The 26,547-nt window shown below is 43.7% G+C and overlaps 1 protein-coding gene across 5 annotated transcripts in view; it reads right to left on the minus strand.

Annotated features, from left to right (window-relative positions):
* Positions 1-22,257, minus strand: part of LOC113911016 (protein lifeguard 2-like) — a 35,425-nt gene extending 13,168 nt beyond the window's left edge. For 2 of the 5 annotated variants that reach the window (XM_027573164.2, XM_027573163.2), the window contains exons 1-11: positions 22,027-22,257; positions 21,459-21,590; positions 17,439-17,710; positions 13,280-13,358; positions 12,512-12,565; positions 11,775-11,865; positions 6,816-6,853; positions 6,645-6,732; positions 4,862-4,951; positions 4,407-4,531; positions 2,260-2,307 (exon numbers count right to left, since the gene is read on the minus strand). In XM_027573164.2, coding sequence (XP_027428965.2) covers positions 2,271-2,307; positions 4,407-4,531; positions 4,862-4,951; positions 6,645-6,732; positions 6,816-6,853; positions 11,775-11,865; positions 12,512-12,565; positions 13,280-13,358; positions 17,439-17,710; positions 21,459-21,590; positions 22,027-22,124 — 1,104 coding nt within the window. In that variant the 5' untranslated portion in view covers positions 22,125-22,257 and the 3' untranslated portion in view covers positions 2,260-2,270. Of the gene's footprint in view, positions 1-2,259; positions 2,308-4,406; positions 4,532-4,861; positions 4,952-6,644; positions 6,733-6,815; positions 6,854-11,774; positions 11,866-12,511; positions 12,566-13,279; positions 13,359-17,438; positions 17,711-21,458; positions 21,591-21,729; positions 21,818-22,026 lie in introns of those variants that run through there. The other 3 variants (XM_027573165.2, XM_027573161.2, XM_027573166.2) reach the window with 2 other exon arrangements.
* Positions 22,258-26,547: the final 4,290 nt, after the last annotated feature.

Here is a 26,547-nt window from a genome sequence, read left to right on the forward strand (position 1 = left end):
AATATCATGCAGCCTTTAAAAAAGAATGAACTCAATCCATGTCTGCTAAAATGTGGAGACCATTATTTTTAAGTGAAAAAGCAAAGACAGAATAGTCTTTTTTTTTTTTTTTTTTTTTTTTTAGGGCCAGTCAAATTTAGCTGTGGGGGGTGTCGTATACCAACTTTAGTGTTAACAAGTTCTGAGAACCCACTACCATCGGACCAGCAAGACAGAACATTCTATATAGTATGACTACATTTTTTTTTAAATAAGTGTGTGTGAATGGCCATCACAATACTGAAGGAGAAGAACAAAGTTGGAGGACTGATGCTACCTGACTTCAAGACTTATTATGAAGCTACAGTAAGTAAGACAGGGTGGTATTGGTGAAAGAAGAGACAAATAGATCATTGGAACAGACTGAAGAGCTCAGAACTAGATGCACATAAATATAATCAACTGATCTTTGACAAAGGAGCAAGGGCGAGACAATGGAACAGACATTCTCTTCAACCAGTGGTGTTCAAACAACTGGACATCCATGTGCAAAAAACCCAAATCTAGACAAAGAACTTACACCTTCAAAGAATTAACTCAAAATGGATCTCTGGCTTAAATGTAGAACACAAAACTATAAAACTCCTAGAAGATGACATAGGAGAAAACCTAGATGACTTGGGTGTGGTGATGACTTTTTAGATATGACCCCAAATGTACAACCCATGAAAGAAATAATGCATAAGCTGGAGATCATTAAAATTCAAAACTCCTGCTCTGTGAAAGACAAGGTCATGAGAATGAGAGAACAAGACATAGAAGGAAGAAAATATTTGTAAAAGACACATCTGGGGCGCCTGGGTGGCTCAGTTGGTTAAGCAACTGCCTTCAGCTCAGGTCATGATCCAGGAGTCCCGGGATGGAGTCCCACATCGGGCTCCCTGCTCAGCGGGGAGTCTGCTTCTCCCTCTGACCCTCCCCCATCTCATGCTCTCTCTCTCTCTCTCATTCTCTCTCTCAAATAAAATCTTTAAAAAAAAAAGACACATCTGATACAGGACTATTATGCAAAATATACAAAAAAAAAATCCCTCTTAAAACTCAACAATAAGCAAACAATCTGATTTTAAAATGGGCCAAAGAACTTAAGAGACCCCTCACCACAGAAGATATACAGGTGGCAAATAAACACCACTAGTAGATACTCTGCATCATATGTCATAAAGGAAATGCAAATTAAAAACAATCAGATACCACTGATGGCTGATTCTGGAACACTTACAACATCAAATGCTGGTGAAGATGTAGAGCAACAAATTCTCAGTCATTGCCGGCAGGAATGCAAATGGTGAAATTACTTTAGAAGACAGTTTGGAAGTTTCTTATAAAACGAAACATACTTTTACCATCCAATCCAGCAATCATGTTCCTTGGTATCTACCCAAAGGAGTTGAAAACTTACAAAAACCTGCACACGGATGTTTATAGCAGCTTTATTCAAAATTGCCAAAACGTGGGAGCAAATAAGATGCCCTTCAGTAGGTGGACGGAGCCATGAATGGCGGCATTGTAGAAAATGGAATGTTATTCAGCACTAAGAAGAAATGAACCGTCTGGCCACGAAGAGACACACGGACCTTAAGGGCACATCACTAAGTGAAAGAAGCCGTTCTGAAAAGTCTACAGACTAGATGACTTCCGCTATACGACATTCCAGAAAAGGCAAAATTTGGAAACAGGAAAAAGATCAGTGGTTGCCAGGGGTTGGAGTTAGGGGGGTGGGGATCAAAAGGTGGAACACAAAGGATTTTTAGAGCAGTAAAAAATACTCTGTGTGATGTCATAATGATGGAATATGTCAGTATATATTTATCTAAACCCAGAGAGTGTGCCACACCAGGAGTGAAGTCTGATATAAACTCTAGGTGATTGTGATGTGTCCGTGTAGGTTCATCGTGTAACAAATGTATCACTCTCGTGGGGGATGTTGATCGGGGGGGAGGCCATGCATGTGTGGGGGCACGGGGGGGGATCGTCTGTACCTACCTTCCTCTCCATTGTGCTGTGAACCTAAAAGTGCTCTAAAAATTATCTTTATAAAGAAAAAGAAGCAGCATAGGAGGGAAAGGAGGAGGGGGAGACGTAGGAGGGAGAAGTCTCCCAGAGGGTTTTTGAGTAGATTCCTGACTCTACTAGACTCTGGGGCTAGCACAGGCTTAGGGGCACTGTTGATGCAGATACCATATGCACTTTGTCAAAGTGAGGGAGACATGGACTTACAAGTGAGAAGATTATAGTTCCAAGGCCAGCATACAACAGATGCAACCACTGCAAAGAGAAGAAACAATTTTATGTTAAGAACAAGATTCAGAATAATGAAAGGTCTCACCTGGGTCACTGCTGCCAGATAAGGACCCAATATTACAGAAAGACAAATCTGTGGGGAAATTCATCTTTTTGAACATCGTGGTCCACAGCATCCACTCCATTCCATTCAGCCAACAAATGAAAACCACGCTTGCCAAATCAGTTTTATCAAATAAGTGTTAAACATCTCATGCATGGTAGGGCAAGTAGAACATACTGGATATGTTTCACTTTTTGCACCATCACATAGCCTTTCTCCAGCACCTGCCCCTACACTCAGCTCTTGGAACAGGTTGCTCTGGAAAAATAGTGACCCTCTGGCACCCTAGCTAGAGCTGATTGACAAGAGATGGAAGACATCCACTCCAACAGCAGTGACTCTCTTGACTGACCAGAAACCTTATAGGTGACTGGTATCAAACAAATGCACCAGGCCAGTCAGAAATTCTGAGGCTGTTGTATCATCAGCTAGTGCTGGAGCTATTACTATAGCCAAATAGAGTTGGCCAGTCAGCTCAGCCCAAGAGAGGAAGGGGAGGGGATTTCCATTTCTGTGAATCTTGTCGCTTCTTCCAACCTAGGAGTTCCATGAACATCCCCTGGGTCTTTGCCTCAAGCTAGTCTGCTTCGTGCAACCAAAACAGCCCTGATCAGAATACAGGACTGATCTGAATGCCAAAGGGGTTGGCTTTACATAGGGGAGAGGATAAAGAGGTGGTGCCTAACATATGAGAAAAATCATGCCATTCACTTTTCAGGACAAGAAAGCTCATCCTAGATAAAGAGAGCATTCTGCTAACCGGGGAAGATTCTTGGTGAAGGACATAAATCAGGAGTCAGTGACACAGTGTGGGAGGGGCAGTGTTTCTGGACTGAGCTAATAGTAAGAAAACACCTGATTACTGAAGTCTGAAGAATTCAAAATTGCCCAAGTCAAACAAGCATGTATACTTAACAACAAGGTTCTATCAAAGTCTTCCGTTTAAACACGTGTGTAAGATTATATATTGTAGATATTTGTGAAAGGAAGTTTACAGTGGGAATTGGGGTGCATCTATCTGGTAGGAAACACAGTTCCTTAAGTGCACCTAGATGGTATTGTAAAGACCTACAGAACCAACCTAATAAATATTTGGATTATTACTACCAATATCTGGGCTACCATCCATGATAATAATTGGAGAGCTGTGTGGCCTTTTAAGGCACATCTTTGTGATATCTTTGAGTTTTTATCTCTAAAAGATAGAGGCTAAACATAAATAAAAATAAATTAAATAAAATATAGATGCTATCTCCCTAGCTGTAAGTCTCTACGGTCATTCATAATGCTAAACCAATTCAGGCAGAACTGCTGGTTATACGTCTTGAAGATCGCTGAATAAGTCCACTTGTTATCAAAGAAACTCTTTGATTCAGCAGCTGGGCCAAGCTGGCCTTAGGGCTTTAGTCCAAAGGTCACAGGCCGCAGGCCAGTCCTCAGCGGACCCGGCTGCCTGTCTCCACACAGGGGCCAATGACAGCCAGGCCACAGGCCCAGACGCGATGCCTCTACCTCCCCACACGCCCTGCAGCCTCCACCCACAGACAGTGCGCTGTGCCGGAAAGGGCATGGCACTGGTGTCACACAGATGGGCTTTGACCACCCCTACCAAGTACTCCCTGTGTGGACTTGGAGGAATTATTTAATTTCTCTGGGCCTGTTTTCTTACCTATACAGTAGATGACCTATGTACTTTTCAGGAAGGTCATGAGAATTCAATGTAATGCCTATGTGAAAACCACAGGCTCATGTCTAGTAAGAAGTCAATGAAGATATAAAAGGAAGAAAGGAAGGAAAGCAAGCGAGCCAAGCTGGAATTGGAAAACAAGGAGCCTCCTCTAGGCTGTTGTCGGGGAAAGTCTGAAAAAGCCCATGTCTCCACTCCTATCACTTCAAACAAGCAGCACCTAAGGATAGGAGATGGAGTCTGACCCGCCCCGTGGGGAGGTTCACCCCCTACACCCTCTGAGGGAAAGGCATCTGTGGTCTAGAGAAGGAGCTCAGTCTTCATGCCCCACACCTTGCGTCCTTGGCGCCCCAGCCACACCACACTGGGCAGCCACAAGGACAGGCCTCACGGACCTTCAGCTCCGGGGAGGGGCCTGGCTGCCTCTTCTCAGTCACTGGGGAGCAGCAGAGCCCTTCCTGGGAGACACAAGAGCGCAGTCAACTTTAACTCAAGGGCCCCCTGAAGGCCTTGATGAACCTGCCTTGACTTCCTCTCTAGAAGGCTCCCACCACCCACCTTCCCCCTCCTTCACTTGGCGTGTCAGATACGCTGCTGGGGTCAGACAGGTCTTCCAGCCACCAGCGGCTTCCCGGCCCCTTTCCTCCCGGAGACATTTCTCCTGTTTCAGTCCTCGCATGCTTCACCCATTTCGGGTCTGCTTCTCAGAGGATCCAGGCCAACACAACCGGCACGTCACCCTACCTTTCTAACAATTCTCTGAGGTTCCCAAACGAGATCCCACTTACATATGATCGTATGAAGAGTAAGAGACTTCCATAGATAATAAGTACGAAGAGTAAAACAAACAGCATTCCATTGAGCATGGTGAAATCCCACTGAGGAAACAACACAAAAATAACTCAGTTATCATCTATAAGGAATTTCAGGATGTTTAGAGATGCATTTTATACCCATAGATAGACACTGACCCGTTTGTTAATAATTTACCCAGGACATTTCTGAGAACCATGGAAATCCATTTGCCCCACCACGGAAAAATGCTACATTAAAAAGTGTGCTGTTGACTGGAACTTGCTTCAGGAGGGAGGAGTGGGTCGGAGTATGGAGGAAATCACAGGAGCCAAGGATACATGAGGGTTCGTTATACTATTCTATTTTGTATTTATATGAAGTTTCCCCTAATAAAGGTACACTGAATAGGATGTAAATTTGTATGTATAGTATGATCATAATTATTCGTATCTTTAAAAGTGTTGTGCATAGAATACAGTAATGGAATGAAATAGACCAATGTTAACCGGGCACCTTTTCCGTGTTTGTTTGCATATATTTTAATAAAGATACACTATGCTTTCAAAAATTATTGCTAATGATTCTTTTGTAATTTTGAAATTTATTAATATGCTTTTTGGTTTTGCCTTTTTAATAAATCAGGGAAGGGACCAAATCAGCCTGGGAAAGATGAGGATTCTTGTTTTTTTTTCATTTGTCAGAGAGAAAGAGAAAGAGTACAGGCATGGGGAGAGGCAGAGGCAGAGGGAGAAGCAGGCTCCCCGCTGAGCAGGGAGCCAGATGCTGGACTTGATCCCAGGACCCTGGGACCATGACCTGAGCCTAAGGTCTGACTGAGCCACCCAGGTGCCCCCAAAAGATGAGGATTCTTTTAAAGTAAGGGGAACATCATCTTCTGACCTGAGTAAGATTATGCAGCAAAAGAAGACCCTTGAATCTCCGATATTTTGTCAGAGCGTTTTCCTACTTCTTCTATTTCCCCCCTCACTCCCTACCCTGTGCACACCAAGAGAGTAATCTGAAGTATTAGGTCTCCAAGGGTGGTTCCGCACCATCAGCATCGCCCGTGCAATGCAAATTACTGGGCCCACGCCCCAGGTTTTCTGAAGCCGCCACCCCAGGGTGGAGCCCAAGGAACCTGTTTTCCAAGCCCTCCAGGTGATTCTGATGGCTGTTAAAAAAATGTTTGGGGGCGCCTGGGTGGCTCAGTGGTTAAGGGTCTGCCTTCAGCTCAGTTCATGATCCCAGGGTCCTCGGATCGAGCCCCGCATCGGGCTCCCCACTCAGCCGGGAGCCTGCTTCTCCCTCTCCCACTCCCCCTGCTCGTGTTCCCTCTCTCACTGTCTCTCAAATAAAATCTTAAAAAAAAAAAAAAAAAGTTTGCAGCGGAGCATTCAATACTTGCAGCTGGTGGGCATCTGAAGGGTGGCTCAAGTGAAGTGGGCTGGAAGTTGAAAACACACACTGGATTTGAATTTTAGTTCAAAAAAGGATGTAAAATAGCTCAATATGTTTGATCTAACGATTACGGAAATGGTAATCCCTTGCATATATCCGGTTAAATAAAATATATGATTAAAATTAATTTCACCTGGTCCTTTTTTTTTTTTTTTGCCTTTTTAACGTGGTTACTAGCAAAGTCAGACTCCAGAAGGCGGGGAGGCCACGCAGGACAGCAGTGAGCGGGAGGGAGGAGGGGAAAGAGTGGGTCAGCAGCGGCAAAGGAACATACATCCACCCACTCTCACGACGGGAGTCGGTTCCGGGGATACATACTTTTGTTTGAAGAGCAAACAGAGTGAGGGCTAACGTCACCACAGCGGTTGCAGCTGTTGCCCATAACACTTCCTCAGCGTTATAGAAACTGAAAGCAGACTGTGATTACTGTTCACATACACATACAAGGAGAAGCACGCACGGAAAAGGAAATGTGTATCCAAGACTTACACTGATACGGCTCCGAGCAGCAGACCTTGAAGAACCGTCTGAAAACAAAATGCACAGTAAATCAGAACCCCGATTCCCGAGGCGCAGAAGCCAGAGGAGATGGTTTAAGGGGCGGGTGTTTTTGGCAGGAGCGAGTGGGAGCGCGGATAACGTGCAAATAACGCTAGCGTGCAAACTACCGGGAAGATTAATTACGGGAAACAAATAGTGGAACTAAACATTTTCCTAACATTCCCCCCAAGACTGATAAGCTTCTTCTATTAGTAAAAATTCTTAGAACGCAGGAGTAACTTTCAGCGTACTGAGGGAATTAAAGATGCATTCAATAGGAATATCGAAACCGTAATAAAAGGTTTCTCTAGACCATATTGCTGTTAATCCCATGGCGCCAACCACACAGAATCCTAATTTTATCAAAGCAGGATATGCTATTTTCACTGATGCTTTGCCAACAGCCCCAGTACGGACCCTTCCTACAGTGCTCGGGTGGGAATTAAAAGCTTCAGACCTCAGAAAAGGGAGGAGGATGGAGGGGATGGGGCTCGAGGGCAGTTCTCCACTACGCGTGGAGCTGCACCTGTAGGTGCCGGTCTCAGGCTCAGAAGCCGGCTGCACTGGGGCTGCACGAGGCGGGAGAGTGTCCACGGGCTGGCCGCAGCCGGGGCGGGGCCGTGTGCGAGAGAGGCGCTCAAGCCAGAGGAGGAGCCCAACGAAGGCAACAAGGATGGCCCCAGGGGCACAGTCGGGCTCCAGCAGCAGACAGGTGGAGTGCGACAACAGTGAACAGTTGCTGAAGGGCCTGACATTTCCCAGCTGGGAGGGCGCCTCCACCAGAGGCAAGTCCGGAGCCTTGGCTCACCTTCTGGTCCGCGGCAAGAGCCTGGAGAGCATCCGCTAGGGCCCGGGAGTAAAAATGAAGACGCAGCCTAACCGCGGGGCGAGGACTGCTAGAGCGGCTTTGAGCTTCTCCAGCTGGCCAACGTTATCCAGGATAGGAGAGGAGAACGACCGCGGTCCCCAGAGTCCTGGATTGCGTCTCTGCGTGTCCCAAGCCCAGTGAGTAGCTGCATGACTCTCTACTTTGTTAAATTTACCAGAGCTGTCTTTATTTCCAGTATAGGTTTAAAAAGCTCTATCTGTTCCATGTACACGCGGTATTTGAAAAATGTGCTTGCTTCCAACCTTCCTCTTAAGATTTTCTTCGTCTACTTGCTCGATTGCTGCATATTTCTCCATCTTTTGCAGCACGTAAGTGTGTGTGTATGAGAGAGAGAGAGACAGAGAGAGAGAGGATGATGGGAAGAAGACAGAGGTTGGAGGGGGAGGAAAAGATTTAAAGCGGGAAACCAGGGGCACCTGGGTGGCTCAGTCCTTAAGCGTCTGCCTTCGGCTCAGGTCATGATCCCAGGATTCTGGCTCCCTCTCCCACTCCCCCTGCTTGTGTTCCCCCTCTCGCTGTCTTTCTCTCTGCCAAATAAATAAATAAATAAAAATCTTAAAAATAAAGCAGGAAACCACTTTTCAGTTTTCCAAGAGGAGAATTAGAAGTCAAACCCACCTAATGGCTTCAAGAGCGCAGAACATGGGCTCCAGGGGCTTAAATGCTATGGAACAAAAGCTGTCTTCAGTGTGTGTTTTCATTTTCCCTCAACTCCTTTTCTGAAATGGTTTTCTCCATATTTTTCCTAATCTTAGTGAAGACAAAGTCTAGAAGATATAACTAATTCTTTGCCCCTCTATAATATTAAACTGTTACCTGCTTTGGGATACACAACAAAACCTCAGAGATGAGAGCTTCTTTTGAGACCAATAACTTTGATCTCCTGTAATTATTTAATTTTTTTTCTTGGAAATTTTTAAAATAAAAAATTCGGAAGTTTTTGGAAACAACTTCCCCACCCTATTGCCTATGCTCCAGGATTCCCAATATCTTTCTGTGTCTGGCTTTTAGCCCCCACTCCTTCCCGAGTGTGGTCTCTGCAGGAACTGGGAGAACCCACCTGCTCCCCTGAGCAATGAGCAGGGTATCCACGCCAGGTAAGAAAGGCCTTTCAATGCTCTGGCAGCCAAGGAAATGCCCACATGTAAGCATCAGAGAGCTAGTCTTCTCCCCCCTCGGGATGAAGCTCTTCTTCCCCACATAGAAATCACACTGGACACTGCACTATATGGATGCTGAGAATCTCGCCATTGGCATGTGTCCTTCCTCCCTTTGACCACCAGGAGGCACAGACCCAAATCCAGGCTTATCACACTCAAGGGTGTAGGACGATGCATTTTTTTAAATTTTTAATTGAAGTATAGTTGACATACAATATTGTATTAATATCAGGTATACAACATAGTGATTTGACAATTATATACATTACAAAATGCTCACCACAATAAGTGGTGAGGTATCATCTGTCATCATACAAAGTTATCATGACAGGATTGACTACATTCCCTGTGACTTATTTATAACTGGAAATTTGTACCTCTCAAACTCCCATCACATGTGTCTCCTATTCCCCCGCCCCCCCCAACCTCTCACAACCACCGGTCTGTTCTCTTTATGAGTCTGTTTCTGTTTTGTTTGTTCATTTGTTTTGTTTTCTGGATTCCACATATAAGTGAGATCATATGATATTTGTCTTTCTTTGTCCGACTTATTTCACTTTGCACTTACCCACTAGGTCCACCCATGTTGTCACAAATGGCAAGATTTCATTCTTTTTATGGCTGAATAATACTCCATTGTATATATGTACCATATCTTCTTTATCAATTCATCTATCAGTGGACACTTAGGTTGCTTCCATATCTTGGCTATTGTAAATAATGCTGCAATAAACATAGGGGTGCATATATCTTTTTCAATTAGCATTTTCATTCTTTTGAGTAAATACTCAGAAGTAGAATTACTAGATTGTATGGTATTTCTATTTTTTAATTTTTGGAGAAACTCCATCCCATTTTCCACAGCAGCTGCACCAATTTATATTCCTATCAACAGTGCAAGAGGCTTCCCTTTTCTCCACATCCTCCCGAACACTTGTTATATCTTGTCTCTCTGATAGTAGTCATTTCTGACGTGTGTAAAGTGCTATCTCATTGCATTTCCATAATGACTAGTGATGTTGAGCAGATCATCTGTTGGCCATCTTGTATGTCTTCTTTGGAAAAATGTCTATTCAGGTCCTCTGTGCGTTTTTTATTAGATTTTTTTGGTGTTCATTGGTATGAACAGATAGATAGTATATGCATATATGTGATATTAACTCCTTATCAGATATATCATTTGCAAATATCTTCTCCCATTCAGTAGGTCACCTTTCTGTTTTGTTCCTTCCCTGTGCAAGAGATTTTTAATTTGATGTAGTCACAAATGTTTATTTTTGGTTTTGTTTCCCTTGCCTGAGGAGAACGATCCAAAAAGTGTTGCTAAGGCCAATGTTCAAGAGTTTACTGCCTATGTTTCCTTTTAGGAGTTTTATAGTTTCAGGTCTCACATTTAGGTATTTAAGCCATTTTGAGTTTATTTTTGTGTATGGTATAAGAAAGTGGTCCAGGGGCGCCTGGGTGGCTCAGTCGTTGAGCGTCTGCCTTTGGCTCCGGTCATGATCCCAGGGTCCTGGGATCGAGCCCTGCATCGGGCTCCCTGCTTGGCCGGGAGCCTGCTTCTCCCTCTGCCTCTCCCCCTGCTTGTGTTCCCTCTCTCGCTGTGTCTTTCTCTGTCAAAGTCAAATAAATAAAATCTTTAAAAAAAAAAAGTCCAGTTTCATTCTTCTGCATGTGGCTGTCCAGTTTTCCCAGCACCATTTGTTGAAGAGACTGTCCTTTTTCCATTGTATATTCTTGCTTTCTTTATTAAAGATTGATTGACCATATAGTTGCGGGTTTATTTCTGGGCTCTCTATTGTGTTCCATTGATCTATGTGTCTGTTTTTGTGCCAGTACCATACTGATTTGATTACTCTAGCTCTGTAGTAGATCTTGAAATCTGGGATTGTGACACCTCCAGTTTTGTTCCTCTTTCTCAAAACTGCTTTGGCTGTTCAGCATGTGTAGGACTATGCATTTTGTATACAATCTAACCACTGGCTTTATTTTCCTACCCTTATTTTTTTTCCTTTCATCAGATTCCCCCACCAATTTATCTTATCTTCTTATACTGTGGGTATTTTTATAAGCTCTCTCAAATCTGATGTGGAACCAGATGAAGAATTAATCAATTGGTAAGTAAATCTTCACAAGGGGAGGGTGCTGATATCCTGGAATCCTTGTGAGCAGCAAGGAAAGGAACTGGCGGCAAGAAAAAGAGCCACACGTTTTCTGTGGCCCAGAGCAGCACTGATCCACAGAGAAAGGACCAACGTGGCGAGGCCTTGTGAGTAGAAGCCCCACGGGAGGCGCTGTGAACTGGGAACTAGACCACGCATAAGTGAGGAGAGGAGAGCCAAGGACCTGGAGCCCCCCAGCCCCCAACTCTCCTGAACTGAGATGCAAGGTGAGGAAATAGGGAGAAGCTGCGGTGAGATGGGTTTCTGCTCCCGGTGAGACTTGAAACAGAAATAAGATAAATCTTACAAAAATAAGGAAAATTACACTTCTCACCCACGAGTTTGTGAACCAAATGTGAACCCACTTTCCATAACAAAATGGGTTTGTGGCAGAGGGCCAGAAACAGTCAACGTAGCTGTTCCTGAAATGCAGCCTCTGAGGGGGCTCCCCTGTGTGGCCTTTCAAGGCAAGTTTGCCCAGGGTCCCCAGATCCTCTCAGTAAAGGGGTGTGGATACTGTCTCATAAGTAAGTTTATGACTTCGTTACAACCAGAATCCAGCCAAGAGAACATCTCACAAATACTATCTGTATTATTCCACAGGAAGATTTTCCACAATAGAAGGAGTGGAATTACTAATGTGACAGGAATAGATTTCAGAGGCAAGCAACAAGGAGTGCTAACAAAGTCTACTTACAAATAATCCCAGGAGAATGTAATTCGCAGGCACCTGGCGGCGGAGTTTCCCACAGCAAGCAAGTACAATCAGTACAACAAAAAATGCCGGCCTGAGGGTAATTTAAAGCCACGTGTTATTTGCTTCCGGTGATTATATCATATGATATAGGTAGATAAATAGAGATAGAGATATGTTATTATGTTATCATCTAATACTAAGTATAAAGTAAACAAAAATATATGCAGATGATTACCTTTGCTTTTTTTTTTAGCTTTTAAAACTAACTTTGCTCATTGCCATCCATAGAATTTTTTAAATTTTACTTTTGAAATAATTATAGATTGACAGGAAGTCGCAAAAAGAGTTCCCGTGTATCCTTCACTCAGTTTCCCCCAGTGGTAACATCTTACATATATATAGGATAATACCAACACCATTAATTTGACATTGGTACAATGTGTGTATAATGCTATGTCATAGAACTATGACACAAGTCTGTGTAGATATGTGTAACTAGCACCACAATCAAGATTTGAAACTATCCCATCATTAAAACATCAACAAAGATCTCCCTCATGCCATCCCTTTATGGGAACACACAAACACACACATACCCTAGCTCCTACTAACCACTAATTTGCTTGTCATCTCTATAATTTTGTCATTTCCAGAATGTTAAACTTTACTTAATTTTTAATAAACTCAATCAGTAGCTGGTAGAAAAATCACTTTTTATGAAATCCAAGAATACTTACAAGATTGCATAGGTGAACCAGGCATTCATGAGCACCCAAGATTTTAAACCCTTCCTGATTAAAAAAAAATTAATATAGTTTTAAACAACAAATTGTTTAATGTAATACTTTAGAAATAAAACAGTTTCATGAGAAAGGGGTAAATCCTAAATGATTGACAATGACAAATGAGGAGTGAAATAATGAAACCTAGAACTATACCTTGCTTCTTAAAATAGACTCATAAAAAGACAGTCATGTAAGTCAAATTTGTATGAATGTACATGTCCTGGTGACATTTTTATTTTTAAAAAATACTGAGGTCTCTAGGTGTACAAAGCAAAAAAAAATACCAACTTCTCATAAATTTGTTTTGTAAATAGAGATTTTCATAGGCTAAGTTTAAGCAGTGATGGATCATAGCCCCAAAATAATTTCTGCATTTAACCGCGTTCCAAGTCTCCAAAGCCTCCATAATCTCACCTTTTTTCCATTTATCCACTTTTGTCTGTGGAAATAGCTCAGGGGAAATAGAAAATGAAATAGTGCCCCAAATAAGAGTAAGACAAAAAGATCTCGGCTTAGGAAGTTGAAGCAAAACCGTAGAAATCTACCAACACCTTGTTCTAAGAGTTGCCTCAGGAACCACAAAGCTATAGAAATATCATATCCTATGGATGATTAAGAGAAAATAGATAATGTTTAATGATCAGAATTAAGTCGAGTCGATTCAATAAGAATTAATGTGAACAACTTAATATTTAATTTACATCAGTAACAAAGACTTACCAGAAAAGAAACAGGCTGACAATTGCCCCAGTGGCCACCAGCTGAGCTGACAGGATCAGGAACACTTTGATAATGAAAGCTGAAGAGACAGAAACATTATTTTCATGACACAATATTCAAAAGTAAAAATAGAAATGTAATTATCTATTTTTGATACTTAACAGAAAGAATATTTCCTCTGACTTTTTGAGGAGGGGAAAAGGAGCCCTAGTTTAGACTCAGCAGATGGAATAACAACAGAGATCCAGTTCTGCAGACCTTGTGGAAAGTATCCCGTTCGGATTGTCACAGGTATTTTACTGGAGATTTGAGGGTTTATCCATGGAAGCCCCAAAATCTAAAAGACAAACAGGAATTTAATTCCTTATTATGCACACCCCAACCTCCTTAGGACTAAAAGTGACCTGAAAGTCCCTGGATGTCTCAGGCCATCATTAGGGGTCCGGGTCCACCTGTGGATGAAATGGAGTGCAGGTAGAGAGGGCAGCTAGTCCTCAGAGACCGATGCGGGCTGCTGGGAGGCCGCAGAGCCTTCCCACCACTTCTCTCGCCAGCCTGCCTCCCTTTAGCAATTCCCTTCCCTTCAACTTGAGCAGAAACCGGATAACATGAGGAATCATAAGTAAGACCAAGGAGGTCCCAGCGGCATGCCAAAGCTGAGTGCAGAGGATGGCAGTGTCTCTTTTTGCTTCCTTCCTCCTGCACAGCTCTTCCCAGAGCCCTCTGAATATGGTGCTGAATATGATGACAGTGAACTGTTTGGTAGCTTTGACTCAATTTTCAAAGCAAAAGTAAATTCTGCTTAGAGATGACTGACAGGGTTGTCAACTGTGTCCTTTGGCTAGGTGGTGTTGATGCGTTGGAAGGGTGACAACAAAGAAATGGGATTGAGCTATCTTAATCAAAATACCAGAACATATGTGCCCCAATGAGGGCTGCCTACCTTAAAATATTCATGTAGTCAACATTTATTGCACATCTACTATATATCAGAGACTGTGAGGGAATAAATATTAGATGTGGCCCAGCCTTATAAGACTAGACTAGACATAAGATCACTAGAATAGACAGTCCAGAAATAATCCCTTACATTTATGGCCAACTGATTTTTAACAAATGTGCTAGAACAATTCAAGGGAGAAAGAATAGTCTTTTCAAAAAAAAGCGCTGGGACAACTGGACATATACATACCAAAGGATGAATTTGGATCCTTTCCTCATGTCATACACAAAATCTAATTATTAGTTTAAAAATGGATCATAAACGTAAGCATAAAAAGCAAAACTCCTGGGGTGCCTGGGTGGCTCATCTGTTAAGTGTCCAACTCTTGGTCTCGGCTCAGGTCATGATCACAGGGTCTTGAGATCAAGCCCCACATCAGGGCTCCTCACTCAGCAGGGAATCTGCTTCCCCTCTCCCTTTGCCCTTCCCTCCCTCCCCACCTCGCACACTCTCTCTTTCTAAAATAAATAAGTCTTTTTAAAAAAAAGAAACAAAGCTCTTGGAAGAAAGTGTAGATGTAAATCTTTGTGAGCAGAAATTAGTCAATAAATGTTTTAGATATGACACCTAAAGCATAAGCAAAGAAAGAAAAAACAGACAAATTGGATTTCATCAAAAGTAAAAGCTCTGTGCGTCAAATGACACCATCAGAAAGTGAAAGAAAACCCACAGACTGGGAGAAAATATTTGCAAACCATGTATCTGATACGGGACTTATACCTAGAATACACAAAGATCTCTCACGATTCAATAACAGGAAGATAAATAATTAAAAATGGACAGAGCTTGTGTAGTGCCCCCCTCCAACTGACACTGGGCTTGGCCACATAACTTGTGTTGGCCAGTGAGACATTAGCATGTGTGAAGCCTGGAAAGGCTTGACAAACTTCTTGGCACAATGGGGCTTGTCTACCTGGTATACTTTTTCTTGGGACCCAACTCCCAAGTGCTGAGAGACTCAAGTCATAAAGAGAGAGCCAACAACCAGCACCAACTTCGAGCCATGTCAAGGAGTCAGAATGGCCACTCAGCCTCAGCTGCCATCTGATTACAACTGCATTAGAACCCCAAGTCAAGACCAGCACAAGAACTGCCCAACTCAATCCAGTCAACCCACAGAATCATGAAAGATAATAAAATGGTTCCTGTTTTTTTAAAAAGTGGGCAAAGGATTTGTATAGATATTTCTTCAAAGAAGATATTCAAATGCCCAGTAAGTTTGTGAAAAGATGCTCAACATCATTAGTCACTAGGGAAATGCAAATCAAAATTACAGTGAGATACCACCTCACATACACTAGAATGGCTATAAGACGACAGACAGACAATAACAAGTGTTGCAAGGACATGTAGAAACAGAACCCCTCATTACATTGCTAGTTGGAATGTAAAATGGTGCAGCCACTATGTTTAACATTCCTCAGAATGTTAGATACAGAGTTGTCATATAACCCAGCAATTCCTAGGTATCTACTACCCAAAAGAAATGAAGACGTATGTCTACACAAAAACTCAAATATGGATATTGATCACAGCATTATTCCTAATAACCAAAAAGTGGAAATAGCCCAAATGTCTGTCAACTGAAGAATAAATAAACAAAATGGGTTCTAATGAGGCGATGGAATACTATATGAGCATAAAGAAGGAATGAAGTTTGGACACATACTACAACACAGGTGAACCTTGAACATTATGCTAAGTCTAAGTAAAAGAAGGCAATCGCAAAAGATCACATATCATTTGGTTCCATTGATATGAAATATCCAGAATACACCAATTCATAGAGACAGAAAGTAGGTTAGTGGTTGTCAGAGGCCAGGGGAGAGGATGGGATGGGGAGTGACCCCAATGGGTATGGGTTTCTTTTTGTGGTGACGGTTGCACAACTCTGTAAATATACTAAAAATCATTGAATTGTACACTTAAAAGGGGTAAATTTTATGATATGTAAATTGTATAAAGCTGCTTCAAATAATGATAGCCCCCCAGTCCCATAGCTTTTCATCCATTACCCATTGATTCCATAAGACTCTCATCTTTTTGCATACCATATTAATTTTTTTAAAGTGGGAGAGGGCCCAGCCTCTGCCCTCCAGGAGAGACAGACGCAAGCAACTAACTCCAACAGTGGTGGGGAGGCCTTCAACCTGATGTCCTCATGTGTTAAATGACACTACAGTGCTTTCACTTACAGGGTTGTTGGAAGGACTAAATGCAAAACTCTTCCTCTCGCACAACACCCGGTGCTGAAGGACTGGCACCGGGGCAGAGGTGGCTCATGTGGTGCCATGCATCCTCCCTGGCTTCCTCACCACCCACCCCAACCTGGTTAAAGAGGACAATGGGCCCCAACTAAAAAAAACTACAGATGGAGGTGGCCGTGGGATCCTGGTGGGGTCAATGACGAGCAGTGAAATTCTTGGTGTGGTTTCCAGGAAAGCCTCTGAAAAGAAGTCAGATTTTGGCTTACTCTCAGGCATCTGTCCATGAATAGCACCCCTTGGAGCTGTCGAGGCAGCAGACTAGGCTTAGCCTTTCTTTGCCTTTGCCTTTCCCTACCTGGAAGGCTAGGGCTCCGAAAGGCATCTTTCCAGCCACAAGATGGGGAGTGAAGGCCACAGGGAGACAGCAGTGGGGTTCAAAGCTCACAGTCTACCTTTAAGTTGTCCAGGCCCTAAGAGGGTCTAAGGATGACAGAGTGGTCACGGGGGACTGGTAGCATTTGCCTTGACGGCAATAGTTCATAAAAGAAAAAAGACGTTTTTTGAAGCCACAGATTTTTAGTTTTCTATTGCTCACAGCTGAATGCATTTCCCATACAGAAATTAATATCTAGGGGGCATTAAATTAATATGCTTTAAACTAAAGCCAGTATCATGGCATCACCTTGTTGGGAGGTAAGAACATTCTACAGTCAGTGGGTAATTCATATTTCCTCAGGGAACCACACATTGTTTACCGTAATATGGTTTATTATGTAATTCTGAATACCTGGACAACTAAGGGACCACCTACTACAGCAGCCCTACATCATGTTTCATGGTAAAGTGTAACTGGGAAAAACTAAAAGGCAAAGATAAAGCGTCTAACAATCCACTCTGGAAAATGCATTTTGAGAGAACACTTGCTTTTCTCTTCCAAAATTATGCTCACCTTTGCGGACCAACGATGAATCTGAGAATGGATTGGCTAAATTATTGCTGTCATTTGGGGTGGTCTCATCTGAAATTTGTACCACATAGCTATCCGCTCGCTCTTTCATCTTTGAATGTGGATTCCCGTGAGTTTTTTGTGGCTCAGAAGGCGAAGTTGTGTAGGACTGACCAGACTTGATCTGGACGTTACTATCTGCTGCTTTCCGAACCAGATGGTGATGATCCCCAGAACTAAAGTCTATTGGTTCACTGATCTCCAAGTCCATTTTCCTGGAGGAGGAGAATTGTTATTCAAGTCTTTGTGCTCATACCACTACAATCTTAGCATCCTTGTAACATTCAAATGAGATTTTCTATTTTTTTTTTAATTAAAAAATTTTTTTAAGTTTTTTAGTAGGCTCTATGCCCAACATGGAACTTGAACTCACAACCCCTAGATCAGGAGTCACATGCTGTACCCCGCTGAGCCAGCCAGGCACCCCTCAAACGATGTTTTCTTAATTTTAACTCCTTAGCTCAGGACTTACCAAAGCCAGTACTTAACAAATATTTATTGGGTGAGTGATGAACCACTACTTTTAAGATGAGGCCTATAGAGTAAAGTAACTTGCACTTTATAATGAAATTACTATGTTTATAAATTCATCCACAAGGAGTTCATAAACTCCCTTTTATGTGCCAGGTGTGGAGCTCCCTCATCACCTCTGCCCTCAAAATGCTTATATTTTGGAGGAGAAGATAAACAAGCAATAATATAAAAGCCAAATTAAGCAGGGTCAGGAACAATGGAAGATGATAACGAGAGCCCCTCATAACGTCTGGAGGAAAATGTAGGAAGTAGAAGAGGCTGTCACAAGCTTCCAGAGAAAGGGAAATTTCAGCCAAGGCTGAAAGATGAGTAGGAGGAAGAGATGGGGAAAAGTTTTCCAAGGCAGGGAGTCAGCCTGGACCAGAACGGGAAGAAGCAGAGAGGGCAGGTTCCAGAGCAGAATGAGGTTAGGCAGAGGGCCAGTTAGGGCAGGTCAGTGAGGGACCAGCAAGCAAATTCATCCTGAAGGCCATGGCCATGGTAGGCAGAATGAATGGCCCTCCAAAGATGTCCACACCCTAATCTCTGTGACTTGTGAATGCCCCTCACATGGCAAAGGGAACATTGCTGATGTGATGAAGCTAAGAACTCTGAAGTGGGAGTAGGATCCTGGATTCTCTGGGTGGGCCCAACTGAATCATAAGCATCCTTATGATCATACTTATAAGAGGGAGGCAGGAGGACCAGAGTCACAGGAGAGATGACAATAGGAGCAGAGGTCCGAGTGACAGAGTTGCTGTCTCTGATGACGGAGGAAGGGGCCGTGAGCCAAGGAATGCAGGAGGCCTCTGCAAGTTGGAAAAGGCAAGGATATGTATTCTCCCCTAGCACCTCTAAATCCGAAAGCTGGCACTTTGATTTTAGGCCAGGGAGACCGATTTGGGACTTCCGACCTGCAGAACTATAAGAGAATAGATTTGTATTGCTTTAAGGCATTATGTCTGTAGTGATTTGTTACAGCCATAGGTAACTGATACAACAGAGAATTACTGAAGGTACTCCAGCAGGGGACCAGGGGATCTGACTAGAAAGACTGCACTAGGGCGCCTGCGTGGCTCAGGCGGTTAAGCATCTGCCTTCGGCTCTGGTCATGATCCCAGGTCCTGGGATCAAGCCCCACCCCCCCCACCCCCCGCATTGGGCTCCCTGCTGAGCAGGGAGCCTGCTTCTCCCTCTGCCTGCCCCTCCCCCCTGCCTGGGCTCTCTCCCTCCCTCTCTGTCTCTCATGAAGAAATACTAAAACCTTAAAAAAAAAAAAAAAAAGACTGCACTAGGCACAGTGTGGAGAAAGGGCCAGAATAAGCAAACGCAGAAGCAAAGAGACCAGAAATGCAGGTAAGAGGTTACGGTGGCTCTGCCACAGTGCTTTGGAGCAGAGCACAGTTCTTAGAAAATCAGTACGAAATGAACCAAAAATGGCAAAGAAAAGCCCCCCGTTAGCTTTACTGGGACATGAAGACTCAGACAAGCCCCTGTTGCTGGCCTGCTTCCCCACAGAAGATTGCTGAGAGGGCCAGGGCTTGGTCAAACCATACCCCACTCAGGAATGGCATAAAAAGAAGGTCTGAACAGAACACCACGCTCTTGGAGAGGCAGACTCCATTTTACAAAGATGTCCTTCTCAAATTAACCTCTAAATTTTGCAAAATTCACTGGGATTTTTTTTCAGTACTTGAAAACATAACTCTAAAGTTCATCAGAAAGAGTAAATATATGAGAATAATCAAGAAGAAAATTGAAAGAGAAGGATTATGGGGAGCTGGGGAGTACTGATTTACCTTATTAGAAACCAAAATATCATGAAGCTACAGGATTAAAAGTATGGTTGTAGCATGTCAATAGATAAATGGACCGATGGGATGGAAGAGATGTAAGAAATAGACCCATGTGTATGAGAATTTAAAGTTTGATAAAGGCAAGTGCCTGGGTGGCTCAATCGGTGAGGTGTCCGACTCTTGATTTCGGCTCAGGTCAAGATCTCAGGGTCATGAGATCGAGCCCCACATCACGCTCTGCGCTCAGAGGAGAGTCTGCTTGAGCTTCTCTCTTTCTTTCCCTCTGCCCCACCCCCCGCACTCACTCTCTGTCTCTGTCTCTGTCTCAAATCTTTAAAAAAAATTTTTATAAAGGTGGCATTTCAAATTATTGTCCCATAGTGTTGGAACAAGTAGTTATGCTTAGAAAACAAAGTTCAATAACTATTTCACATCTTTTACAAAAATGCATTCCAGATGAAGTAAAGATATTATCATAAATAACAATAGCCATAGATACTCTACAAGAAAATATCAACGATTATTTTTGTAAGCCTTTGTAAGAATGCTTGGAAATCCTTGCCAGATTTGGTGTACAAAAAGCACTTTTAATATCATTACAAAAGATACCAATAACTCTGAAATGCAAATTTGTGAAAATAAAACTTGCAATATCTACTGTAAGAACAACCTTTTAACAAGGAAAAGATGAGCAACTCTTTAGAAAGATGAAAAAAGAATATAAATAGACAATTCATAAGGGAACTTTGCTCAATAAACTTAGGAAATAATACCTCACAAATATCCATGCAATAAAAACAATTGTGTACTTTTTTTCCCCCCCAAAAAAACTAAAAGCTAATTCTCAGAGTTGCAAGGCTGTAGAGAAATGGATAACCTAGGGCCACATTCCGACTTGTGGGGGTCCTACAGATATTCCCCTTTCTATAAAAAAAAATTTACATGTGCATTTTTTGGCTGCACTGGAATGAAAAAAATACAATCCAGACTGGATTCATTGTACACTATTCATTATTATTATATTCACTTTTTTTCTACTGATTTTAAAAGAAATTGGAATATTTTCATGACCCTTAAAAGTACGTTGGACCCTAGGCAATGTGCCTACTGTGCCAGGGGGCTAAATCAGCCCTGAGAAAACCTCAAGGAGTTGGCAGGTGTGTAAACCTTTCTTTCGTCAGTAATTTGGCAGCATCAGATTCAAAATGTGCATCACTTTACGCCCAACAATTACATTTTCAGGAACTTGCCCCATAAAAATACCCACACAAATAGGCAATGAGACATATATAAGGAAGCTCATTACATTATTCACTGTAACTGCAAAAAAAAATTTCAGACTAAGTATCAATCATTAAGGAATGGTTAAATTGATTTTGGCAAAGAAAAGTTCGATATATATATATATATATGGATTCATGTCAGAAGTTCACTCCAACACACTTTTGAATAAAAACTAGAGTAGAGAATAATACGTAGTAGGATCACACTCATGTTTTATACACCGCACACATACACATTTCCAGAGGCTGAAGAGATAGAGGACAAACCGTTAACATGGGTATCCCTAACACTGCAGAGCTGGGGAACACACTCTGAGTTGTATGAATTTTTATAATGAGCATTTATTATTTATATTAAAGAAGATATTTACATTTTGAAGAGAAAAGGGAATATTTCTCTTTTTGGTAAAATCTGGAGCTCCCCTGAGGGGAACTGTCCTGACACGCAGCTGAGGAGCCCCGCAAGATGCCGAGTACCCAAGTTGGTTTCCTCCCGGGCGGTCCTGCAAATCAGAAGGGGGAGAGGCAGTGAGAGAGTTTCAAAGCACTCGGAACAAAAAACAAACAAAAATCAACGGCAGCTGAGCTTTCCTCATGAAACTACAGTTGGCTGGTGCCTTAATCATACAATGAGGCTTTCACCTGGTCTCAGAATGCTTCCCTGGCTCGGGAGCCAACGGTCATCCGAAGGGCAGGCGGGCCCTGGGACTAAGGGGGAAGTTCTGAGTGACAGTTGGGGGGAGTGGCAGTTGGAGCACCAGGTGGGCTAGGCATCCTGCGGCTTCCAGAAGGCCTGGCGTCATCACCTTCTCCCAAGCAGGAGGAAGACCCGCACAATTATTTCAAATAAGGAAGATTTGTTTATGACAAAGCAGGCACTGGTTTTTCTGCGAGGTGATAACGCGACCCCCCCCCACCGTGGTATAGGGAGATACCTACCTGGGGCGGCAGGCCAGTGAGGAGCCAGGGAAGCCTGATTCAGGCTGTTGGGTGAGAGAAGTCAGATGACCACGTAGGAGGGCAGCAAGGAGAGGCATGGGAGCAGACACTTGTCCTGAATGCAAAGTGTTGCTGAGAACAGGCTGACTGATCCACTCACTACACTGCTCATCAGTGTGTGCCTACTGTGTGCGGGGCATGGAAGAAACCCAAAGAGGAAAAAAAGCAAGCTTCCTGTTCTCAGAACGCTCACTGTCCCGTGGAGGCGACGTGGGTGCAAAGGTACACCGTGAGGTCGAGGAGGGAAGAGTCAGAGCGAGGAAGCTACGTCGGGGAGTCGGAGAATGGAGGTGTGTCCTGAGCCGATTCTGGAGAGGACAGGGTGGGGTGTGAAGTGTTGGGAGGGAGCACATTCCAGGCAAAGGGAACACCCTGAGCACCGGGCTGGGAGCCGTGGGACACCCGCACAACAGGGTAATCATATCAGGTTCTAACACGGAAGGTATGTCCACAGAGGGAGATGGACATCACGAAGCCCCTCCTGGGGATGAAAAAGGGAACGGTCAGCAAGCTTATCTGCCCGGGCTCCCCTCTCCTGCACCTGCCGGCACTTTCATGGGTCTCACCCTCTGTCCCGACCGCAATCTCTCTCCCTAGTTTGTTGTCAGTAGACAATTTGAGTTAATTAACGTTTTCCCAAGGTTGCATGTCAGGAGGTTATTAACCAGTGACTTGACTAATCTGATCAAAAAAATGCTTCCTCCTCCTGCTCTCGTATTGGCCTCAGAATCAACATCAATCAGGCACTTACCGAATGTAGACGTTGTTTACAGCCTCACCCGCACTAACTCACCGACTCCTCACCTCGACCCGGTGAGGCGCGTGCTCTTGTCGTCCTGGTCGGCCTGGTAAGTAAGCGGAGACACAAGGCTCTGCCCCGGAGCTGCACAGCACAAGGGCATGAGTGCTCACGGAGTCCTACACGGCCCATATCCACTGGGACACAAAATGGGATGAATAGTACTCTCTTTGAAACCAGGCTATGATATGTTTTATGCATCTGCTCTCCCTTTTTTTTAATTTTAAGAGTTTTGATTAATGAACCATGCAACACCTAAATCATGCAAATTAGCCTGCTTGGCAGCACTGATAATCCCCTGGGGAATTCAGCTTTTTCCTTTCCCTTGGTGTTAATTTGAAGACCCTAGGAGGTATTTACTCCTGTCTTCACAGCACACACTTGCTCTATCACACACACACACACACACACACACACTAGAATTTTCTCAGGTATCCCCACAGGCACAGATTGTGTTTGTCTCTGTGCAGTTGAACCCTTCCCCTGCGTCCAGGCTGGTGTCTCTCTCTGTCTTTGTTTCAGTCTGAGATCTCTCCCTGGCACCTGGGCACCAGGGAGCCCAGCCTGGCCAGTTGTGGCTCATGCTCTTCCTGAGGCCCCAGCGAGGGAGCAGGGGATGGGGTCACAGACTTCATTGAGTTGCCTTCCTGAGTTCTCTCCTCGCATCCATTTCCCTCACCTCCTGACTTGCCCCTCCACCCGGCCCCATCACCTTCTCTGCCTAGCAGCCTTGTCTGTCCCCATGGCACACCACTCTGTTACACCCTAGTGTGGTCTGCACAGGACTTGTGGCTTTGCTTAGAGAAGCCCCACTTACTGACTTAAAACTATGAGCCAAGTTTGAGAACAGACCAAATCTTCACACAGCCCTGAGGTGGGCAATACCATCCTCACCTTACAGACAATGACCCGAGCTACGTGTGGAGGTCCGGGTGCCAGTCCTTGAACGAGACCCGAGCCACCATACACTGCTCTCTCCAGCTGGGAGAGGATTTCTAAGGCTGAAAACCTGCCAGTGTTTCCCTTTTCCCATTTGATATTTTCTTTCTTTCTTTTTTTTTAAATAAAAGGAACACATGATGTTGTGAAAAAAATTCAAACAATACAAAATGAAAAGTGAAAGTCTTCCTCACCGAGTCTGTTACAATCAATTGACAACAGTTTTCTGTCTAAAGGACTAAAACAAATATTTTTCACACACATACAGCTTTTATATTTCCATAAAGTGATCGTATTTTATACATTGTTCTGTAAATTGCTTTCTTTATCTTTTCATTTCCGCACGTAGAAGAGCCTCAAATAGTTTCCTGTGTCACTGAGAATGTAATCCAAAGTCTTTACTTTGGCCAACATAATCTTTTTTTTTTTAAATAATTTTTATTGTTATGTTAATCACCATACATTACATCATTAGTTTTTGATGTAGTGTTCCATGATTCATTGTTTGTGCATAACACCCAGTGCTCCATGCAGAATGTGCCCTCCTTAATACCCATCACCAGGCTAACCCATCCCCCCACCCCTCCCCTCTAGAACCCTCAGTTTGTTTTTCAGAGTCCATCGTCTCTCATGGTTTGTCTCCCCCTCCGATTTACTCCCCTTCATTCTTCTCCTCCTGCTATGGCCAACATAATCTTGACGAAAAACTTGCCAAAGATATTACAAGAAAGGAAAATTATAAGCTCATCTTACTCATGAACACAGATGCAAAAATCTGAAAAATATTAGTAAACCAAATCCAGCAATATGGGAAAAGGATAGCAAATCACGGCCAAGTTGGGTTCATTCCAGGAGTTGCAATGTTAATTTAACATTCAGAAGTATATCCACGTAATGAACACATTAACAGATAAGTATTATGATCATCTCATAGAGAAAACCGTTTGATAAAACCTCCCTCCTCCTCCTCCCTTCCTCCTCCTCCTCCCTCCTCCATCCAAATGTGTACAACACATTTGTGATGAAAACAGAAATCGAAGGGAAATTTCTTAACCTGACAAAGGGAATCGACAAAATCTATGGTGTCAGAAGTCAGGTATAGTGGTAAGGGGCAAGTATGGGGTTTTGTGGTAGTAATGTTCTATTTCTTGATTTGGTGGTTGGAGTTACTTTGTGATAAAAGGGGTAAAAGTGGCCTTCTTCCTGATGATCTCAGAAGGGTGGAGGGTGTGACCAGAAGCTGCAGGAGCTGACAAAAACAGGAGATGGAGATGGGGGCCGAGGAAGAATGGAGGAAACAGGGTGTTGGGTGTTCATACATGTGGATGTTGACCCAACCCAGGATGGTGTCCTATGATGGAGAGGAAGCTGGTGAGCCATGGGTCAAGGTTCTCAGTGAATGAGAGGGAGTAATTTGTGGATGAAGTGCAAAGAGAAGTATACACTGGGAGATGGAGACATGCATTAGGGGGCATGAAATTTACCACCTAGATGCCCTTCACAGAGTGCATGGTTCTAAAACGAGACAACAGTCCTTATCTATTTTCCTCAACCACTTTTACAGTTGGTCTTAATCCCCATAAAGGTCCTGGAAAGTAGTTAATATTTTGTTCTACTATTGGGGAAACCTAGACTCAGAGCAAGAATGCCTGAGCCACAGCACAGGCCCCAGGGCTCTTTGAGGGCATTCGGATGTGGTGTCAGAGCAGAGGTTGTGTCGGCCACTGGTCCAAATCATGGTCCCTCAGTTAATCATCAGTTAACACTAAGACAGGGATAGTAACTCCTTTCAGGGTTGTCATGAGCACTAAGTGAGATTTTGTGACAACGTGGGCGTTCAATACAAGTTTTCTTTCTTTCCCTGGGCCATGCCACCAGCATATTCATTGAGCTGTCTCCAGGTATATCAAGTCCAGAAAACCCAGGATCCTGAAAACAGGTACGCTACCACTACACTATGAAGTGAGGCTGAAAAGCAAGAGACCCTTTTCCATGGTGAGGCCTGTTCTGATCAGCGACATTAATAAGAGGGGAACTGTCTTGTCATAATGCTCTTGTCTAGGCCAAACCAGTCGTTTGCCTTCCCACTCTCATGCTCACTGGCGTGCTGACCAGAGGCTACCGGACCGGTGATAACATCATCACCCGACGGTTTAGGAACGTGTGATTGACATTGTAGGCTTTAAAATGTGTTTCCCCTCCTAATGCATAAATGTCCATGGATACAACCCATATAAATAAAAGTATTTGGGGTTCTAAATTATAATTTTTAGTACTGTAAAGGCGTTCTCAGCCTGAGTGTCAGATTAGCAAATAAAAATACAGCACACCTAGTTAAATCCGAATTTCAGATAAACAAAGAACACTGCATGGGATACACGCATATCAAAATATTATTCGTTCCTTGTCTGAAATTCAAATTTAATTTGGTGTTCTGCATTCTACCTGCCAATCCCAGGCCTAAAGCCAAAGTTTGCCAAAATCTGTCCCCAGAAGGCGATCGAGATCCACACTACAGTCCACTTCCAGAAGTCCCGGGTGGGGCACTTCCGGCCGCGGGGGGTGGAGCCAGCGCGGCGCAGGCCCCACCCATCGCCGGAAGCTTTCCAGGCCAGGTCCCGCCCCCGAGCCCGCCTCCCGGCGCTTGTGGGCCGCCCGGGGCTGGTTCCGGTCGCAGAGCGGGTGGAACCGCCTTCCTGCCTCCAGGGGGCAGCGGCCTCCCT

The sequence above is a fragment of the Zalophus californianus genome, chromosome 12 (genome assembly GCF_009762305.2).
Source record: "Zalophus californianus isolate mZalCal1 chromosome 12, mZalCal1.pri.v2, whole genome shotgun sequence".
Lineage (NCBI taxonomy): Eukaryota > Metazoa > Chordata > Mammalia > Carnivora > Otariidae > Zalophus > Zalophus californianus.